Here is a 21,105-nt window from a genome sequence, read left to right as displayed (position 1 = left end):
TAGTTATCCTAATATGAAAATACTTTGAATTACTTTTAAATGAGCAAAATTAAAGTTATAACACAGCTGTATAATTGCTGTTGAAAATAATACTGTAGGTTGGTTGATAGAAAAAAAAGAGGAACAAAAAAAAACATTTTAAAACAAAGTAATTGGCCTAATAAAAACAAGTAGGTCTAGTGAACAGGAGTACCCTAAACTCCAGCAGCTCTGGTCTGTGGAAGAAGAAGTTCAGACACTGAAAGCAGGGGATCTTGGTGACTGTCTGCGCTGGACCACTGGAAGTACTGGTCTTCGTTGATGAGCTGGACTCTGAGGGAGCAGGTTTGGGGGCAGCAGGTTTTGGGGTAGATGTGTTGTTGCTTGTAGAGGTTACTGTATTTAACGGCATGTTAGGTTTCGTCTTATTGAAGGACTCCTGAACCAAGCAAAACAAAAACCAACATAAACTGACATCATTCAAAACAATCAATATGTATGAGTACTATAATATTTTAAAGAAGATCAGTGCCAGACATGACAGAAATGTACCTGATATGCTAGTACACAGGAATAAGAGCAGAAGTTCTGAACGGATCCATCAAACGTGGATATGTGGTACTGAGGCACTAGTTTCAGCTTGCAGTTGCTGCATTCCACTGCAACCGCTTGTTTGCATGCAGACAATAAAGACATTCAAGTATCATTTTTTAAACACAGAATAAAATTAAACAGTTGTAAATGTCAAATTGAATAAATGCATGGTAACACTTTAGGGACCAATTCTCACTATTTACAAGTTGCTTATTAGCATGCATATTACTGGCATATTGGCTGTTTTTTTAAACCACATTTTAATGACATATTCTACATGACATATTCTACATCCCTTAATTCTACCCCATACCTACACTTAACTACCGTACTAATTATTAATAAGCAGCGAATTAGTTTACTGAGGCAAAATTTCATAGTTAATAGTTAGAATTGGTATCCAAACTAAAGTGTGACCAAATGCATGAATGAATAATGCATTCAATTTTAATTTATGAAACTAACTAAATAAATAATACAATTCTATTTTTTTATATTTATAAAATATAAAAATAATAAAAATTAGTTTGATCAACCAAATGCATTGACTTTAAAAGCTGTAGTGTTTATGAAACTAACTAAATAAATAATACAATTCTATTTTTTTATATATATAAAATATAAAAATAATAAAAATTTGTTTGATCAACCAAATGCATTGACTTTAAAAGCTGTAGTGTTGACAAATATAATGTTTGCCTTTCTATTACTAATAATATAAAAGCAATCGTTATAAGACTTTTTGTATAAATTTTAATTCCTTTGTTTAACCGTTCTATCTGATTATTAGACAAACTTCTATTTAGACAGAACTGTTAACGACGACAGCGAACAAGGAGAATGTGAGCACTGTGTCAAAATAAAAGTCCCGCCTCGAACGCATCGGCCAAACATAAAAAATCGGCCTTGGCGATATATTGGTCGAACACTAATTAAAACCCATTATAAACGAGGCATTTGTTGCATCCAGTGGGGACATAATTACGGATTATAATGACTTATACTGTCTTTTTACGCATTGCGTTGCATCGCGCCGCGTAAACATAAAACCATGTCTGCATTTGTGATCGGAGAAATGACGAACAACAAGCGCTACTCTACACTGCTCAAAACTTGCGTTTGAATCATCAGTGGCAAATCCTTTAAATGTGAAAACGTACTTACAGGCTGCGAGTCAGAACAGCCGGCATTGTAGTCTACTCTCCCAGGATCAGGAAACAGTCCTCCATAAAATGCTTTTGGAAGGCCAAACAAAGTATTTTTGCTTTCGCACCGAAACACACAGCGTCTTCACAACATGGCGGCGGCAGCAACAATAAAGTTACGCGTTAGGCGTTATGCAAATCTTCCCACATCATGACGTAGACATGTGGGGACGTGTTTAAATGAGGCGTTTTAGGAGGGCGTGGAACAGTCTTAACTTTTATAAAGAATATCTCTTTGGGTTTGAGACTTTAGTCTTTGCAACTTTAGGGATCTTATCTATTCACGAACAGCTTGTAACACTCCAAAGAGAAAGGAAAACTTGAAATCGCATCACATCCTTTAATCCAGTGGATTTTATGATGCCTGGGTGACTATCTATACTATCATGTATTTAGCAATGTTTTTAAAATAATTGTTCCAAAAAAAACGAAAATTTCGTCACAATTTACACAAAATCACAATTTACTCACCCCCAAGTCGTTCCAAACCTGTATGACTTTCTTTTTGTCTGTGGAACACAAAAGAAAGTATTTTGAAAAATGTGTAAGTGTTGTTTGTTTATACAATTAAAGTTAATGGGGTCAAATATCTTCTGTTGTGTTCCACAGAAACAAAACGAAAAAAACAGGTTTGGAACAACATTTGGAATATATTTTCTTTTTAAGTTAACATTTTATTGTAATGATATATATATATTACCATTCAAAATGCTGGGGTTAGTATGACTTGCTGGAAAAAAAATCTGCAAAGATGCATTAGGTTGATTAAAAGTAAGACAAAAAAAAATATTTTGAACTTTGTTCATCAAAAAAAATCCACAGCATTAAATTACTTTTTAGCATAGAAAAGTTATTTTAAATAATAATAATATTTCACAATATTACAGTTTTTTTTATTACTTTTTTTATTGAATAAATGTAGCCTTGGTGAGCATAAGAGACTTCTTTCAAAAACGTAAAAAAAAAAAAAAAAACCTTCCCGAACAAACTTTTGGATGGTCGTTAGTATTGGAACTCGTACTCTGACTCTAAAACTTGTATCTGTGCTTCACTACAGTTAAATACACTGGGTTGTGTTGCAAATGTGATGACGGTACCTGACGAATCGCCAGTCTGGACTTTACTTTCCATGACACAGGAAGTGGAGCAGAAAAGCTCCCTGATGCCCTCTGAGTTTGGACTGTCCACCGCATCTGCAGCTGGGCGCAGGGCATGACACATTTTGCAGGTGACAAGTTTCAGACTCCTCTATAAATAAAGATGAGTTCATCCAATGTATAATTCACCCTAAAAATGATACTTCAACAAAATGAATGAAAGCTTAATGAGTATTATTACTATTGACGTGCTGTCACCTTTTTGTAGGCTGTGAGGCAGTTTTGGCTGCAGAACTTCATAACTCTGTCCTCCATCCGTAGAGATGGACACTGACTGTCTGTGCCATAGCAATATCCTCCACAGTTCACACAGCTGTTCATGTTCAGATTATTGGAGGAGCGGAACTGGTTGAAGCAGCTATCGCTACACAGCTTATGGATGGAGCCCATGTAATTCACCTCATGACTATGAGTCTAAGAGAAACAACAATTTCGGATCTTCAAAAACTCAATTACAACAATAAAAAAATATGCATTTATAATTTCTGACTGAGCACACAAGAATATTCTTCAGCACAGATGGAGATGTCTACTCACCACTCCTGTCTTCTCACACATACTGCACTTCAAGTTTAAAGCGCTGCGGCATTTCTGACTGCAGAACTCCTTCACAGTCCCTGACATGTCTACCAGGGTAATTTTGATATTCTCATCATGAATTTCTCTGAAAAGAAAGAGCACACATTAAGTCAAATCATTCCAATCGCATACAACTATAGCTGAATGAAATGTTGCAAGCGTACTTAAGGCAGCAGTGACATGTTTTCTTCTTAGAGTTGCAGAGACATTGAGGCGAGCAGTAGAGTTTAGAAGAGCCACTACGCTGAAAAGCTGTGTGTCCCTTCAGCATGACCTTATTACAGGCTGTGCACAAAACACCATGTCTTTTTAAAGGTTGAATGGATTTTGCTGGGATTGATGGTGCCTTTTCTGGGACGCCTACTGGAGCTTCTGTGACATGAAGAAGGCAATGTAAAAATGCAAAAACTGATTTCAGACCCTTAAAGGAACAGCTCACCCAAAAAGGTGTTTTTAATCCAGTTTGAAGGATGGTTACTATGCACTAAATGACAGAGAGTCATATAGGTTTGGAACAAATATAATACTACCTAATGCTCATATGCGGCATTTACTCCAACAGAAAACGCACCTTGTATCTTGATATCATCCGGTGCTTGGTCAAAATCCTGAAAGCATCAACATATTGGGATAATCCATAATCATTCATTTACAAAAATGTGTGTAATCATCAATAATGGATAATAGGGGGTTGACATTGGAGAATAAATATGGAAAATCAAATTTATTGGCTAGAAATGTCATATGCGCTTTGTCGCATCTTCTATAATATATACACTATCATTCAAATGTTTGTAGTTGGCAAGATTTGTTTGAAATGTTTTTGAAAGAAGTCTTAAAATGTAATTTATTCCTGTGATGACAAAGCTGAATTTTCAGCAGCCATTAGTACTCCAGACTTCAGTGTCACATGATCCTTCAGAAATCACGCAAATATGCTGATTTGCTGCTCAACCATGATACATTTTTTTGGATTATCTGATGAATAGAAATTTCAAAAGGGGGAAATAAACAACTTACTGACTCAAACCGTCTGAACAGTAGTTTATGTTGTACATATTATGTAATTTACTGACCAAAAGAAAAAAAAAAAAAAAGTACTTTAACTTATTATTTGGATAATTTAAATTTCAGTATAATTCAGTAACGTCTCGAGAAGAGCACCTCATCATCCTTAATGTTTCCCATCGGGGAATGTGGTGCTTTTTTCCATTCCTCATCCATCGGTTCATCCTTGATCTTCAAAAGCATTATGACAGAGGGCTGGGTTGCTTTAACTTCTTTGTCATCAGCCTGAATAGAAGAAAGAGATATTCTTTTTAGAAGTGTATTGCTCCATGGGTTAGCAAACAAACTCAAACTCGTTTGCCTGTAGTGTGAGCATAAAATGGTGCTGTGCTCACCATTTCAGCAGATGAGTCCATAGTTCCTTTGGCTCTCTGTGTTTCTGTTAAACAGGAAAAGTACAAATCATGTTCAAAAAATACAACAAAAACAAACATTATCACACTCATTGTGAATTTACTAGAGTGTTAAGGACACTGTTTTATTAAAACAAGAAGATTGGTTCAATTACCTGAATCTTCTGATCCATCCACTTCCGTCATCCCATTGTAATCCTCATTCTGGTCCAGTGCCATTTCATTAGTGTCCTCAACTTTAGTGATCACAAGCTCTTCTGAACACTGGGCCATGTCCTCCCCCTGGCACATGTCTGGATGTCCTTTAGAGCCCAGCCCAGAGTTCTCATCTGAAAGTGGGAAATGATGACGTTTATTCCATTTCAAATATGAAATTTAGGTTACCAGACACAGAAAAATTAGTTGCGCTCTAAAAAATAATTTCTAAACTCATATTTAAATATAAAACAGATAATTTACATAGAAACACTGTTGTGGTACAATCCCAGCATTCTTTGCAGGATGGCAGCTAATTTGGAGAAGCTAAACTCACAGAAACAAAACTAAGACCGTTCTTGCCTTCTGAATAAGCAACAGAATCCATGTTGGAGTTTACATCGTAACATTCTTCCATCTGTAGCCCAGCCTCAGCAGGATCATCCTGTCAGAAAACAGTTAGTGGATCAACATAACAGTTATGGTTTAGAAGTAAAACAGCACAACCTGTTCATTTTCAAATTGTGTGACAAAATATTTGAGGACTTGCCATTTGGTAGTGCCATGTGGGTGGAAGAGCATAGTAGGACCCAAAAGTAGATAGAGATGTAGATGGCTCTGTAGGTGGATTTGTAACATTCAAAATGAGTTTACCACGTTGTTCAGGGCAGGTTCTGGGGTTCTTTTGCTTTCCTGAAGTTGACTCAAAATCATCTGCATAATACACCTCATCATCTTCCTCTGTATCCCAACTGTTGTCTGCTGAAAGGGCATCTGGTTCAATCACAGTCTCCTAAAACAGCAGCAGATAGTGTTAAAGGAATAGTTCACCAAAAATGAAAACTTGCTGAAAATGTATCTCCTCTCAGGCCATCTAAGAGGTAGACACGTTTGTTTCATCGTCAGAACAGATTACGAGAAATTAAGCATTACATCACTTGCTTACCAGTGGATCCTCTGCAGTGAATGGGTGCCGTCAGAATGGGAGTTCAAACAGCTGATAAAAACATTACAACCAGTCAATTAACATTTGTGAAGTGAAGAGCTGTGTTTGTAATAAACAAATTCAACATTAGGATTAAGATTGATCATTTTTTATTTTCAAACACTGCTTTTTGCTATGACAACAATATTGCTTTCTCCACTGAAAAAATCATCTCATCTCAAACAGGACAGGAGAGAAATATGCACAGATCAAGCACCGTTTACAAGCGAAAACAGCCCAAAATAGTTCTAAACTAATATGTTGATTAAAAAAAGCGTTTTCACTGGAGGAAGCATTATTATGGATTATGTACTGGTATTTTGGCCAGAAGCAGTGTTTTAATTAGTGCGGTCAAACGATTAATCGTGATTAATCGCATCCAAAATAAAGGTTTTTGTTTACATAATATATGTATGTGTCCTGTGTATATTTATTATCTATATATAAATACACACACATGCATGCATACATTTCAGAAAAATAGGTTATGGTTATATATTTATTTATAATATATATTATAAGAATATATAGACAAGTAAATACTTGTAAATATTTTCTAAATATATACTGCATGTGTGTGTATTTATATATACATATAATAAATATACACAGAACACATATTTATGCAAACAAAAACTTTTATTTTGTATGCGATTAATCGTTTGACAGCACTAGTTTTAATGTTGCTTAATGATGGTTTCACAAGACACTTCACAAGACATTGATCTTTTACTTGGGTTATTGTGAGATTTTTATCAGCTGTTTGGCCTCTCATTCTGATGGCACCCATTCACTGCAGACAATCCATTGGTGAGAAAATGATGCTAAATTTATCCAAATCTGTTCCTACATCTTGGATACCCTGGGGGTGAGTAAATGTTACATTTTGGGTGAACTATTCCTTCAAAAAAAAAAAATCATCTAAATACAAAAATTATTTCATTATTTTCACACTCTCATGCCGTTTCAAAACTGTATGCATTTATTAAAGACACAACAGAAAGGAATAATTTCTTTTTCACAGTGACAGTTCATGGTGACCAGAGTCTGTCAAACGCTAATAATGACGGAACAAAGTATGTAGTCCATATGACGTATGCGTGGTATATAATCATTGTCAGATTTTTTTTAAAATTGCGAACATCAAAGGGAGACTGTCATAAATCATTGTTAAAGGGACGATTCATCCAAAAATTAATCTCATATTTTTCTCCGCAAGCCTTATTATTCGAACATTCGCCTATCAGCAACACACACACCTCAGTTTGTTGCCTAGGCACCGCAGATGAATTCAGATATCGTCGAGTTGGCCCTGTGAGATCGCCCGGCGAAAAATGGTCACTGCACACTCTCAACGCCCGGATATTTTCAATGGGTGAATTTATATCCCGTTTGAGAGCGAGCAGCCACAGCTTCAGCCTCTCTGGATCATGCAACGGCAATGTGTGGAAAGTCATACTTTCCTCCTGAGATGCTGCCACTGGACGGAGTCGTATCGCTTTCTCTCGGTTGAAACATCCAGGAAACGCACACACGCGCACCATTGCGAAAACAACAAATCAAATCCCGATTTGCAGGGACTCAATGTTATGCGAAACGTAAAGGAGCCATGTTTGAACGTGCAGAAGCGGAACGAGACTTGATAGCTGTGGCATGACCCAAGATAACCATCAAAAAACCCTCTATTCCATAGAGCTGCCTTGTCGAAGGCTTTAGGACGGACGAGTCACGTGGGCTATTGTTATGGTACTTTCTGCAGCTTGACAGCTGCTCTCTCCATCCACTTACAAATGGAAAAAGGAGCAGAATCGAGTGAATCGAGTGCTTCTTGTGGTTGTTTACAAACAACATATGGTGCATTTCCGCCACCTACTGGACTGGTGCCACATCGTTAGCTCATTGGCTTTCAACCGTCAACAACCGGATTAGTTCACCCAAAAATGAAAATTCAGTCATTAATTACTCACCCTCATATGGTTCCAAACCCTTAAAACCTTCGTTCATCTTGGGAACACAAATTAAGATAGTTTTGATGAAATCTGAGAGCTTTCTGACCCTCCATAAACATCAACGCAACTAACACGTCCAAGGCCCAGAAACGTAGTGAGGACATCTTTAAATAATCCATGTGAAATCAGAGGTTCAACCGTAATTTGATTAAGCCACGAGCATACTTGTTTAGTGCACAAAGAAAACTAAAATAATCACTTATTCAACATCTGTTCCATGTCATGACCCATGAATGTGGTGCAGCACCTTGTTTACTGTTGTGACTTGGATGTAATTTAGTCTCATGCAAAGCATAATAAAATAAAGTTCTAAAAATATTTTTAAAGTCACATAAAAGTCAAGCCATATGAATGAATTACTGTATCGTAGCTTAATCACCCTCAACGATCTCCCAATGCCACTTCCACTCATACCTCTTTGTTTTGTAAAAACAGGCTGGGCACAGCTGTTGATTTCAATAATCGTCGTATCTTTCCTGGACCCGTTTTGAAGTCGTCTGGTGAAAAATGTTCACTGCACAACCTCATTTGACTCACGTATCGAAGCGGAAAATCAACATCCCGCTGAACAGCCAGCAGCCATCGCCTCAGTCGCTTTGGATCGTTGACTGGGAAAGTGTGAAAGGTAAGTCTGTCATCTGTCGGCGTTGGTAATGCACTTTTACGTACTTTCGCTGGTTTCTCACGATTCGGGCATCCAGGACATGCACACTTCAGCACCATTTCAACGACTACACATTAGCTTGCATACGCGTGTTCCTCTGCAAGGCAGCAGGGTTGCCAGGTTTTCACAACAAAACACGCCCAATTGCTATTCAAAACTAGCTCAATCGCGTTTCGAGGTGGGTTCCCGGTAAAAAAAAAACGCGTCCTGGGGGGGTAAAATTACACTTTTTTTTTTATGGCGGGGTTCCCCTGGAAAACAATCGCATTCCAGGGTCTAAATATCACGTTATTGTGGTCGCTTCACAGTGAACGCGCGTCAAAATTTGTGATGTGAGTCATGTGACATTTGAACCGAGGCATTTAAGCTTGTGTCTAGAATAAATGGTCGTGCCAAATGAAACCTTGATTCTAGGCTTGTGTTGTTAAACGGATAGTTCACCCAAAAATGAAAATTCTGTCATTAATTACTTGCCCTCATGTCATTCCAAACCGTAAGACTTCCATTCATCATCGGAACACAAATTAAGATATTTGCTTAAATATTCAGCTTAAATTTTTCGAAGCTACGAGAATACTTTTTGTGTGCAAAGAAAACAAAAATGACTTTATTCTTTATAGAAGAATCGTTGAATAAAGTTATTTTTGTTTTCTTTGCTCACAAAAAGTATTCTCGTAGCTTCACAAAATTGAAGTTGAGCCACTGATGTCACATGCACTGTTTTACCGATGTCCTTGCTACATGTCTGGGTCTGGGAACATTTCAGTTGCGTTGCGGTCTATGGGAGGGTCAGCGAGCTCTCAGATGTCATCAAAAATATCTTAATTTGTGTTCCGATGATGCACAGAGGTCTTATGGGTTTAAAACACGAGGGTGAGTAATTAATGACAATTTTCATTTTGGGGTGAACTAACCCTTATTACTACTACTACTACTCGTAGTAGTATTGTTCAGTACTGTTTTTTTTAATGAAGCACTATTTTAGTTTTTGTTCAGTATCCATTTTAAAAACTATCGGTTAATTAATCGGTATCGGCCAGTGTGGTCCATCCTAGCTATCGGTATCTATCGGCAAAATCCACTATCGGTCGACCTCTACCCTTTAATGTAAAAATCACTTGACCAATGACAAAAAAAAGCCTCACTTTCTGTCCAATCAGGTACGCGATTCACTTTGCGTGTAGGAATGTTTGAACCCCAGATCCTACTTTACAAGTACAATTTTCATTCAGACTTATTTACAATGTTTAAATACCCAGTCATAAAATTAATATAAAGAATGCTAATTATTTTACGAAAATAAAATATTTGCCATATGCAATTCCAATATCTGTACATTATTCTTCAATTCGATCATATTAATATTCACACTGGCATTTAATGCCACAGTTTAATGGGTAAATGAACTTATCAGAGAGAGAAATTCAACAAACACACACACAAACACTCCAGCCTTTTATTTGTGGACGTAACATAAATCGATCTTTGGAATGTGTGAGTGCTTTGTCGAGATGGTCTCCAATGCAGAACACAAGATCCACGGGGCGAGGTTGGATCCAGATCCAACTCCTCCCACCTTACCCTAAACCTACCTGTTTCCACCCCCTGATCCTACCCATCTCCACCCCTGGATGTGGATGTAACCTCGCCCCCTGGATCTTGTGCACTGCAGTGAAGCCGCCTTTCCACTGCACACGACATTCGGACACGACTGTCACATTTCTCCCCCTAGTGGTAGTCGCACAGAACTTTCAAACTGGTCGTGCAGCAACCTTTAAGCCGCCTTTCCACTATCTCCAACAAACGACAGACCAGAAGTCATTCATTTCCAATGGAGAGTAGTGCGGGAGCTGCGTGAAGTTCCGATCATATGCGTATGCGGAAAATTCGGATCCGATTTGAGCTATGGATACGTTATAATATTTGAACTTCTGTGGCTAGACCGTATGCGACCGGCCAACCGGATGTGAATTACCAATATTTTGTTCACTTTACCATTATTCTTTAAACACTATTTCTGTAAAATGGTGCTTTAAAATAATTATGGCAGAAATAATTATTTTATAATTATTAAATCATTATTTACAATGATTAGCCCCATAGAACCTACTATGTTTTTATTTTAGGGGTCATTTGTGAAGATACATTCATACATTAATCATTAATTTTACCATGGTGAATATGCCGAGGTAAGGGTTGCTGCACAACCAGTTTGAAAGTACTGTGCGACTGCCACTAGGGGGAGAAATGCGACAGTCGTGTCCGAATGTTGTGTGCAGTGGAAAGGCGGCTTTACCTCGGCATATTCACCATGGTAAAATGAATCATTTTAATGAATATAATTAATGTATGAAAATGCATCATCACAAATCAAATGACCCCCCAAAATAAAAACAGTAGGTTTTATGGGGCTAATCAACGTAAATAATGATTTAATAGTTATAAAATAATTATTTCTGCCATAATTATTCTAAAGCACCATTTCACAGAAATAGTGTTTAAAGAATAATGTTAAAGTGAACAAAATATTGGTAATTCTGACTTCGCGCCGATAGTTTTGATTAGAATACCTCACATCCGGTTGGCCGGTCGCATACGGTCTAGCCGCAGAAGTTCAAATATTTTAACGCATCCGAAGCTCAAATCGGATCCGAAATTTCCGCATACGCATATGAACGGAACTCCACGCAGCTCCCACACTACCCTCCATTGGAAATGAATGACTTCCGGTCTGGGAAGTGAGGGGCTACTGTCGTGAAGTCGTGGCCTAATGGTTAGAGTCAGACTTGTAACCCAAAGGTTGCGGGTTCGAGTCTCGTACCGGCAGGGATTGTAGGTGGGGGGAGTGAATGTACAGCACTCTCTCCCACCTTCAATACCACGACTGAGGTGCCCTTGAGCAAGGCACCGAACCCCCAACTGCTCCCCAGGCGCCGCAGCATAAATGGCTGCCCACTGCTCCAGGTGTGTGTTCACGGTGTGTGTGTTCACTGCTGTGTGTGTGTACTTTGGATGGGATAAATGCAGAGCACTAATTCCGAGTATGGGTCACCATACTTGGCCACGTCACTTAATAATCGCTTAATAATAATCAATAATACTGGCTTTGTCCGACTGAGCTTTTTTCACAGGCTTTTGGCTGCTTTATTTTTTACTAACCACCAGATAGCACTGTTTCTGACACTCTCGAAGCTTTGAATCTTTTCGTGGAACAGTCAGACAAAAACATCAATGCTTCATGAGGCTTCATTTGCCCACCACTAAAAATTGTTGAATAAAGTCATTATTTTTGTTTTCTTTATGCACAAAAAGTATTCTCGTAGCTTGATAAAATTAGGTTGAACCACTTATGTCACATGGAGTATTTAAACAATGTCCTTACTAGTTTCTGGGCCTTGAACGTGGTAGTTGCGTTGCTGTCTATGGAGGGTCAGAAAGATCTCAGATTTCATCAAAAATATCTTCATTTGTGTTCTGAAGATCTTATGGGTTTGGAATGACATGAGGGTGAACTATCCCTTTACAATCATTTTAAATGAAAAAAAATGCAAAATAAAATAAGCCAAAACAACTAAAAAAGACAGTTCTTCCTTATTTAATTCATCCCTTATTTTAATCTTTGAAGAACCAGTGTTTCTACTGCCCTGAAAACCCTATTTTAGTGAGTGTAATTTCTAGACCTGGAAAATTAATAAAAAATGCTTACAACCCCATTTTATGAATATACTTTTCCCGATTTTATTTTTCTAAAAATCTTAGTTGTGTTCACCTTCATAAAGAAACTCATACATCTTGGATGGCATGAGAATGTGCAAATGATGATCTTTCATTTTTAGGTGAACCATCAAAATAATTTAATTCAATATATACTCTTGATTGCCTTGTTAGTTGAAGGAATAGTTCACCCAAAATTAAAATTTTCTGTTATTTTCACTTTCACAAGAATCTGGAGCTCAAGCTTTCTGTCGCATGATGACGTATGCGCGGAAGCAAAATCACGCGTGAACTGATGCCATTGTTCTAATCCAGCTGCTGGTGATCTGTCAGTTTTACATACCTCGGTTAGTTGTGAAACAAACATAGGCACCGCTGATGATTTGAGTAAAACTTGATTCCCACTGATGGCTTTGAAGTCATCAGGGGAAAAATGATCACTGCAGACCCTCCATACTTTGGTTAACCTCTTAGGCGTGTTAATATCCATCTGAAGAGCAAGTAACCATAAATGCAATCGATCCGGTGTTGTGCCGAATTCTGCACCCCTGCCAGATTATGCACCCCCTCATTGAAGTCGCTACCTGATTGCCTAATCCTAACCCCACCCCTAATCCTAACCCCTCCCCCACACCTACTCCTAAACCTACCAATACTAGGGGGTGCATAATTTGGCAGGATGCAAATTTCGGCACTACACCGGCTCAAACGTTGGGAATCGGTCAATTTTCCCGTTTGAGTTGACGCACGTAATCTCACGCTTTTAAATAGGTTGCGGTAGCCAGGATAAGCACATGTAAGCACCATTCTGAGGAACAATACGATTAGAGTATAAATATATTGCTAAAAACAAGCAACCTTCTGCACAAGCGTCCTCCTCCCTCTCTGTAAACAATAGTGTCAGTTCACGCGAGATTTTGCTACCACACATACGTCAGCATGCGACAGAAAACCCGAGCTCCAGACTATTGTGAAACCAAAGTTTTGTAAAAGATAGCAATTTGAAATGTATTTTCTGCAAAGACTGAAATGAGAGCATTCTGAATTCTTTATCCACAAATGTAAATGGGCATCGAAAAAGAAACAAATTTTGCTGTAGATACATTAAAAGAAATGAGAAATGTTTTTTAACCTTACATTCATTATTTGAATGATTTACAATGCCACAAAATGTATAATACTTGATTATATATATTAAATATAGTCTTTTAAAATTTTTCTTTTATAATATTTTTAATATTACTGTATTTGTTTTGTTGTGGACAGCACATTCCAGGGCCCAGTTTATGGCGGGGCCCCTCTTCTGACCACAATAGTGGACAAAGGTTCACTAAATTTTGATTAGATCTTGGTGGACTAATATAAGTGAACATAACGATTTAACGCCATCAGATAAAGATGCTAGGACAACAGCTAGACACCTCTTAAAGGGCAAGAAGACCTTTGGTACCAAGCCTGGGAAGGACAGGGCTTCTAATTGGTTAAAATGCAGTTTCTGCCCTTCACCCACCTTGAGACTGATTCCTAAGGTTTGGTCTGTGACCAACATGGATCTCAAGACGCAGCAGCAGTAGATGAAACAAAGAGAGATCACAGAGATCCATCCAACTCCATTCATAACTATGTTTTCAAACCTTAAAACTGATGCAAACCACAACACATCCATCTTATACTTATTCTGAGAAATAAGTATTCTCATTGACAGCGTGCATGACAGTTCAATCTTTTTCCATCATGTTTGGACTTGATGTGTTTGTAACATTGCCAAATGCATTCTGGTTTGGTAAGTGAAAAATGCATTGGTAAAACTTGATATGCGTTACCCCTAACACTGAGCTTCTCGCATATAGAACTTTGGATGTGATGTGGCTTCACTGGGGAGCACCAGCTAAATATGCAGTCGAAAATAATTCTTCTGTGTTCCCACCTTTCTCAGTTACTACTGGGAGCTGACTGGTAAGAGGTGGACCTGCTGACTGAGGGTCCACCTGAGAACCTCTGTGATGTACATTTTGACTGGGAGTCCTGATTGAGCTGGGTAATTCAGAGTCTCCTAAAACATTTCATTTTACTGTTGTGAACTTGGATGTAATTTACAGTTTCACGCAAAACATTACACAATAAAGTTGTAACAATTTATTTAAAAGAAATAAAGTCAAGTCATATGAATAAATTACTGTATCGTAACGTTAACTAACACCCTCAACGATCTCACTCATACCTCTTTGTTTTGTAAAAACAGGCTGGGCACAGCTGTCGATTTCAGAAATCGTCGTATCTTTCCTTGACCCGTTTTGAAGTCGTCTGGTAAAAAATGTTCACTGCACAACCTCATTTGACTCACGTATCGAAGCGGAAAATCAACATCCCGCTGAACAGCCAGCAGCCATCGCCTCAGTCGCTTTGGATCGTTGACTGGGAAAGTGTGAAAGGTAAGTCTTTCATCTGTCGGCGTTGGTAATGCACTTTTACGTAATCTCACTGGTTTCTGACGATTCGGGCATCCAGGACATGCACACTTCAGCACCATTTTAAAGACTACACCAAGACCAAAACACAATCAACGTAGAATTCACTACCTTGCAGCATTCTTCTTCTTCTAATAACGTTTTATGGCGGATGTCAAACCAACTTCTGGTGCATTTACCGCCACCAACTGGACTGGAGTGTGAAGCACTAATAAGCAACTAATATATATACACACACACATATACATACATATATATAGAGTGTGGAGCACTAATAAGATTATTATAAACAAAAAACAAATTCCTAAATTCTCCTGATTAATCCTATTTCTTTAATGTATTTAACAATAGCACCATATATTTTACCTTGTTCTGCATGCTCTTTCAAAAGGCTTGACAAATTAAATGATTCAACACCAATGTTTCTTACTTCCTTAATGAGTTTTAACCTTTCTTTTTCATTTTTTTTACATTTTATTAAAACATGCTCTATTGTTTCTGCCTGATTACAAAAAATACATTGACCCGTTTCATGTTTTCCAATATTAAACAGAGAGTGATTTAATCTAGTATGCCCTATTCGGATACGAGAAATAATTGTATCTTCTTTCCTATTCCTAAAAACACTTCTTCCATTTCCTACTTGCTGCTGAATATTATACATTTGTCTGCCCTTGCTATCACAGTTCCATACTTCTTGCCATTTTTTGTTTATGAATTCTTTAATTTTCCCTTTAACCTCATGCTAAGAGTCACTTGAATATCTATTTCTGAGTGTATAAGAGCTTGCTTAGCAAGCTTATCAACCACTTCATTAGCCTCCACTCCCACATGAGCGGGAACCCACAAAAATGTTATTAAGCTTACATTACTTATTCTTAACAAACTTGCAAGAATCTCATATATAATGTCTTGCCTTGATGATTTTACTCCACTTGCAAGGCTCAATATTGCTGCATAAAAGTCAGAACATATTACTACTAATCTTGGTTTTACATCCTCTACCCACTGGAGTGCTACCACCATGGCAATTAATTCTGCTGTATACACGGATACATGATCAGTTATTCTTTTCTTAATACTAGTTTGAAACTTTGGAATAAATACTGCAGCAGCTGTTCTGTCAGAGATAGGGTCTTTAGAACCATCAGTATATATATGTAATGTCTCAGAATACTCTACTCCTACCCTAACCTGTATTGTTCTTTCAAGAAGGAAATCCATAATCCAGTTATATAACTTTCCTCCAATTCCCATACACTTAAGTTTTATTAAAAGTCCCTCTTTCCAAAGCATATCATAGGCTCTCTCAATATCAAATAAAACCCCCCACCAATACTTCTTTATTTGTCTGAGCTTTCCTGATATCCGCTTCTAGGCTTAAAACAGCATCCATTGTATTCCGACCAGCCCTAAATCCACTCTGATATGGCGATATAAGACCTTTTATTTCCAATATATAATTTAGTCTATGAATGATCATTTTTTCCATCAGTTTACATAAATTAGAAGTTAATGCAATTGGCCTATAATTAATTGGATTGGATTTGTCCTTTCCAGGTTTGCCTACTGGTACTATTATTCTATGTTTCCACGAAGAAGGAATCTTTCCTGCATTCCATATTTTGTTAAAAAGATTTAAAATAATTTGATAAATTCTGATAAATGTTGAATCATTACATAACATATCATCTCTTCCAGGAGATGTATACTAGCTTGCATTCTTCCTCAGAATATATTATAAACAAAGCGCGGCGCACCGGGTTATACGTCAGCAGTGCCACACGCATGCGTCGTGGTGCTCTCGTGATTGCAAATGATGGCAGTTTCGCCAAAACTGACGCGAAAGAAGAAAACGTCGAATAAAGTCGTTTTTTTTTTTTTATTATTATTATTTTATTTATTTTTTTGCACAAAAAGTACTCTCGTAGCCTCTTAAAATTCCGGTTGAACCACTTATTTCACATGGACTAGTTTATCGATGCTTTTGGTACCTTTCTGGTACCTTTCATAACGTGTTGAACGTGGGCCTTGAACATGTTAGGACTATAGACTGTATAAAAACATGGACGTAGTGTCCGTGACGTCACCCGTAGGTTTCCAAAGAGCGTTTTTGACGCTCAAAGTGGGCGGAGGCGGCCGTCGCCATCTTGGCAGTGAGTCACCGTGCGTCACCGCGCGTCACTCCCGGATAATCGAAAATGGGCAAAGAGGCCCACCTAGCTCGACGGTGGTGACAGCAGCGGCAATCCACCTGTCACTCAAGTGGCCACGCCCTTAATTATGCAGAACTTTAAGGCTTAATATATTTTAAACGGATGAGTTATAAAAAAAATTCACCCCCCCTCACAGTTGTCATGAAGTGCAAAATTAGCTATATAGACCAAAATAATTTTTTGAACCAGGCTGTAATTATGTTTTTTCTGCTGTAAAGTTGGGCATTTTAACATGGGGAGTCTATGGGATTGACTCCCTTTTGCAGACAGCCTCTAGCAGCCAGTTGACGAATTACAGTTTAAGTCACTTCCGTGTTGGCTTCACGAGAGAGAGCGGGAGGTTGCCGCTTGGTTAGGACCCTTGCTGCTTGGTTAGGACCCTTGCTGTCTATGGAGAATCAGAAAGCTCTCCGATTTTATTCAACAAAGAAAACAAAAATAACTTTATTCAACGATTCTTCTATAAAGAATAAAGTCATTTTTGTTTTCTTTGCACACAAAAAGTATTCTCGTAGCTTCGAAAAATTTAAGCTGAATATTTAAGCAAATATCTTAATATGTGTTCCGAAGATGAATGAAGGTCTTACAGGTTTGGAAGGACACGAGGGAGAGTAATTAATGACAGAATTTTCATTTTTGGGTGAACTAACCCTTTAAGTTTAATTTGGGCTATCCAATATATACTTTTTAAAGACTGACCGATGTTTGTTTCACTATTTTAAAATTCAACTTTCAAATTCAACACTATTTTCAAACGCTCTCATGTCCAGTTCGTAAACATAACATTGGGGGTGGGACTAACAGAAACTGACGAATCATCAATTTGACAAGCGAGGGAAAATTAAGAAACTGCCTGTAATTGACCATGAAAACAAAAGTTAAATATATAATGCTATAGTGAAATAAGTCGTATTATTATTATTGTTTAATAAATTACATCCATTTGGAAAATTACCAACTTCTCATTGGGTGGGCCACAGCTGAAAGTGGTGTTCAACCGTAATTTTACGAAGCTACGAGAATACTTTTTGTTCACAAAGAAAACAAAAATAACTTTTATTCAACAATTTGAATAAAACTTTTATTCAAGCTTTATTCAACAATTCTTCTTCTCCTCAACCCGTCTGCAGTGGTGCATCGCCATAGAGTGGTGGAACTATGATGTCACTGGCAAAAACCCGGAAGCGAGTTAGCATTTTAGCACTTCCGGTTCTATCGTCCCGAAGGCTGTGTCCGAAATCGCCCCCTATACCCTTAAATAGGGCACTATTTGAGGGAACAGCCATTTTTAGTGGTGTCCGAAACCATAGTGGACGTTCTCGAGTGCACTCATTCAATCCCACAATGCACTGCAAAAACGAGTGTACAACTGGTGCACGCTCAATGGCTAGAGAATGCCCATAATGCACCGTGATGCAAAAGCGGCATTCCTTCCGGTGCACTCAGTGTCCGAATTCACTACTCGTTTTCATTCACTCCTTCTAGTGAACTGAATTAGTGACCTAATGTAGGGAATAGTGAATGAGGGTATAGGGGGCGATTTCGGACACAGCCAGAGTCGAAGGGTTTTTTGAATGGGAGTTTGGTTAAATCCCCTAAAATAATGTCCGTGGTTCACACAAGCTCAAGATACTTTTATTCTACGACATAAAACACCCCAGTTACACCCCACTCGTGATTTTTTTCAACTGTTACATTATACAATTAATTGTAGAATAACCAATTAATAGTTTACCGCATTTTATATTGTTGTTCGACAATGTTTTTTTTGCTTTCCCCCGAAATGCAACAAGTCTTCGGATGGAAGATGCTCGTTTTATCATTACTGATACGGAGACTCTGGGTTCGGACCATAAGGTAAACTCATATTATGATTATTCCATGTAAACACCACAATTACCGGCTTAGTCATGGTGAAAGTGAAACCTTAACGATGCATAATGCTTAAGCCACGTTAAAATGAAATGTTTACGGCCACAAGCAGTACCCATCCTAACAAAACGATAGCTGAAATGTGGTACTTTATTCACTAAAATAAGTTTAATCTTACCATATCCCAAAACTCGCTCACTCTGCTGTTATTTAATAGATCAAATGCACTAGAATCGTATTGAATAGTACTTGGAGACACGTTTTTAATTAAAATATTCATATTAAGATTTTTTCACTTTTTCACCTTATTTGAAAATTATTTTTTCACTTTTTCACCTTATTTCGAAATTTACAGAAATACGTGCTTTCATATGTCCTTTAGTTATGATTTCATTTATTCACTATACTATTTATTACTAATGTCTCATTTCAGTTTTAGTTTGGCTCTAGTATTATTCCAGTTTATATGAAAAGGTTAATGTAGCGTGGATTAAAATTCATATACAGAGTAAATCCTTTTCACTGAACATGTTAAAAATAAGTTTGAAAAAGTTGTGGGAAGCATGGTGGTAGTGACGTTTAAGGCGAGCGACCGTGGTGCTGTAGTTCGTTTATAGCCTAAGTTTAGCTTTTAAGTTCTGGCGCTTTTATTTTGGCTTCAAAATTCATAAAAGTTATATTATTTTGTGAAGATTATCTTGATGGACAAAACGTGTAAGTTTCATGAACTATGGTTGAACACAGAGCTTATTTTTTGCGATAATCCAGAAAAATCCTATTGGCTTTTTGTCGAGGAAACCAGTGTGTTGCTAACAGCCGATCAGTCTACAAAGTGACATCATAGTTCCCCCACTCAATTGCGAAGAGTATCACGATGCATGCGCTTGCTTCCGGTTCATGTAAACAACACATGCGCATGGCGCTGCTGCTTACGTAATATGCACATAGGCCTGGGCGATAAAACGGTATCGATATTTATCGACAGTACACCTTCTTCGATAACTAGGGTTGGGTACCGAACTCGGTACTTTTAAGGGCACCGACCAAATTGCGTCGGTACTACAGAGTACCGATTCACGTTAAATCAATCAGTGCTAAATTTCGGTAACTGAGAACGCATCTGGGTGCATACGCTACAGAGAGAGAAAGAGAGACCCTGTGACGTGATGTCACCCCTGCAACTCGTTCAAACAACACACAGAGCAAGCCGAAATGTTCTGAAGTGTGGTTACATTTCTAGCACCATATGGTTTCTGCGAAAACGCGGATGGGATCGTGGAGTCCATTCATAAAAACATAATTCACTCTGTCGAATGCCATGGAATTCGACAATTTAGGACGAATAAATCTAAAGTAGGTCTGCCACTTAATTCGAATCGCGATATGAACTAGTGTCTGTGAATATTAAAATGCAAAAAGACTGTTTAAATAGGAGTCCTGCATGTTCCGCTTGCCTCTGTATGTATGAATGGCGGAAACGCGGTTTTGTTTACTACACAAATACTGAAGCATGCGTGACGCGCGCGGTGATTTTCTGCCTCTGCATCTTACTGTATGACAGCATGAACACAAAAACTTAATCTCCAGAGCTGCTGTGAGAGTCACTTCGCGAGAATTTTACCGTTTCATTTAACCAAACTAGCATCAACATACTGTATACACACAGAAACTTCATGGCAACCTGTCAAAATAAAAGTACGGTTTAACATGTAACAGAAATATATTACTCTTGTATTACTTTTGTACAGTATAATGTACATCTTTAAATATTCCATTTTCTATCAAATTTAAATAAAACAATTACATTATAAAAATAAATATTACAACTAGATTAATCACTTAATTGTAGAAAAAAATAATACAATTATTAGCCTATAAAAAATGTTTTAAAAGAATATTCACACAATTTTTCTTCCATGTATTAATTTCAACAGTAAACCTCAGTTTGTTTGCCAAAAAATAAAAGGGTTTAATTTTCATTTGATTTAAAATAAATGTTTAATGCCTTCATTAAAGGGGGGGGGGAGAAAAAGTTTGTAGGGCCATA

General features: G+C 37.7%; 1 protein-coding gene across 8 annotated transcripts in view; it reads right to left on the bottom strand.

The window, feature by feature from the left end:
- Nucleotides 1-21,105, bottom strand: part of LOC107722138 (zinc finger MYM-type protein 4-like) — a 29,798-nt gene that overhangs the window by 5,687 nt on the left and 3,006 nt on the right. Inside the window, exons 1-13 of one of the 8 annotated variants that reach the window (XM_016530363.1) lie at nt 14,724-15,098; nt 5,681-5,923; nt 5,494-5,575; nt 5,091-5,264; nt 4,918-4,961; nt 4,679-4,825; nt 4,086-4,122; nt 3,679-3,886; nt 3,473-3,599; nt 3,134-3,349; nt 2,876-3,026; nt 532-647; nt 194-418 (exon numbers count right to left, since the gene is read on the bottom strand). In XM_016530363.1, coding sequence (XP_016385849.1) covers nt 194-418; nt 532-647; nt 2,876-3,026; nt 3,134-3,349; nt 3,473-3,599; nt 3,679-3,886; nt 4,086-4,122; nt 4,679-4,825; nt 4,918-4,961; nt 5,091-5,264; nt 5,494-5,575; nt 5,681-5,923; nt 14,724-15,032 — 2,079 coding nt within the window. In that variant the 5' untranslated portion in view covers nt 15,033-15,098. Of the gene's footprint in view, nt 1-193; nt 419-531; nt 648-2,875; nt 3,027-3,133; nt 3,350-3,472; nt 3,600-3,678; nt 3,887-4,085; nt 4,123-4,678; nt 4,826-4,917; nt 4,962-5,090; nt 5,265-5,493; nt 5,576-5,680; nt 5,924-7,374; nt 7,937-8,082; nt 8,109-8,538; nt 8,980-14,012; nt 14,073-14,723; nt 15,099-21,105 lie in introns of those variants that run through there. The other 7 variants (XM_016530371.1, XM_016530362.1, XM_016530365.1 and 4 more) reach the window with 7 other exon arrangements.

Source organism: Sinocyclocheilus rhinocerous, unplaced genomic scaffold, assembly GCF_001515625.1.
Source record: "Sinocyclocheilus rhinocerous isolate Xijiao unplaced genomic scaffold, SAMN03320098_v1.1 scaffold781, whole genome shotgun sequence".
NCBI classification, from domain to species: Eukaryota; Metazoa; Chordata; class Actinopteri; order Cypriniformes; family Cyprinidae; genus Sinocyclocheilus; species Sinocyclocheilus rhinocerous.
This window is presented reverse-complemented; position numbering and strand designations above follow the sequence as displayed.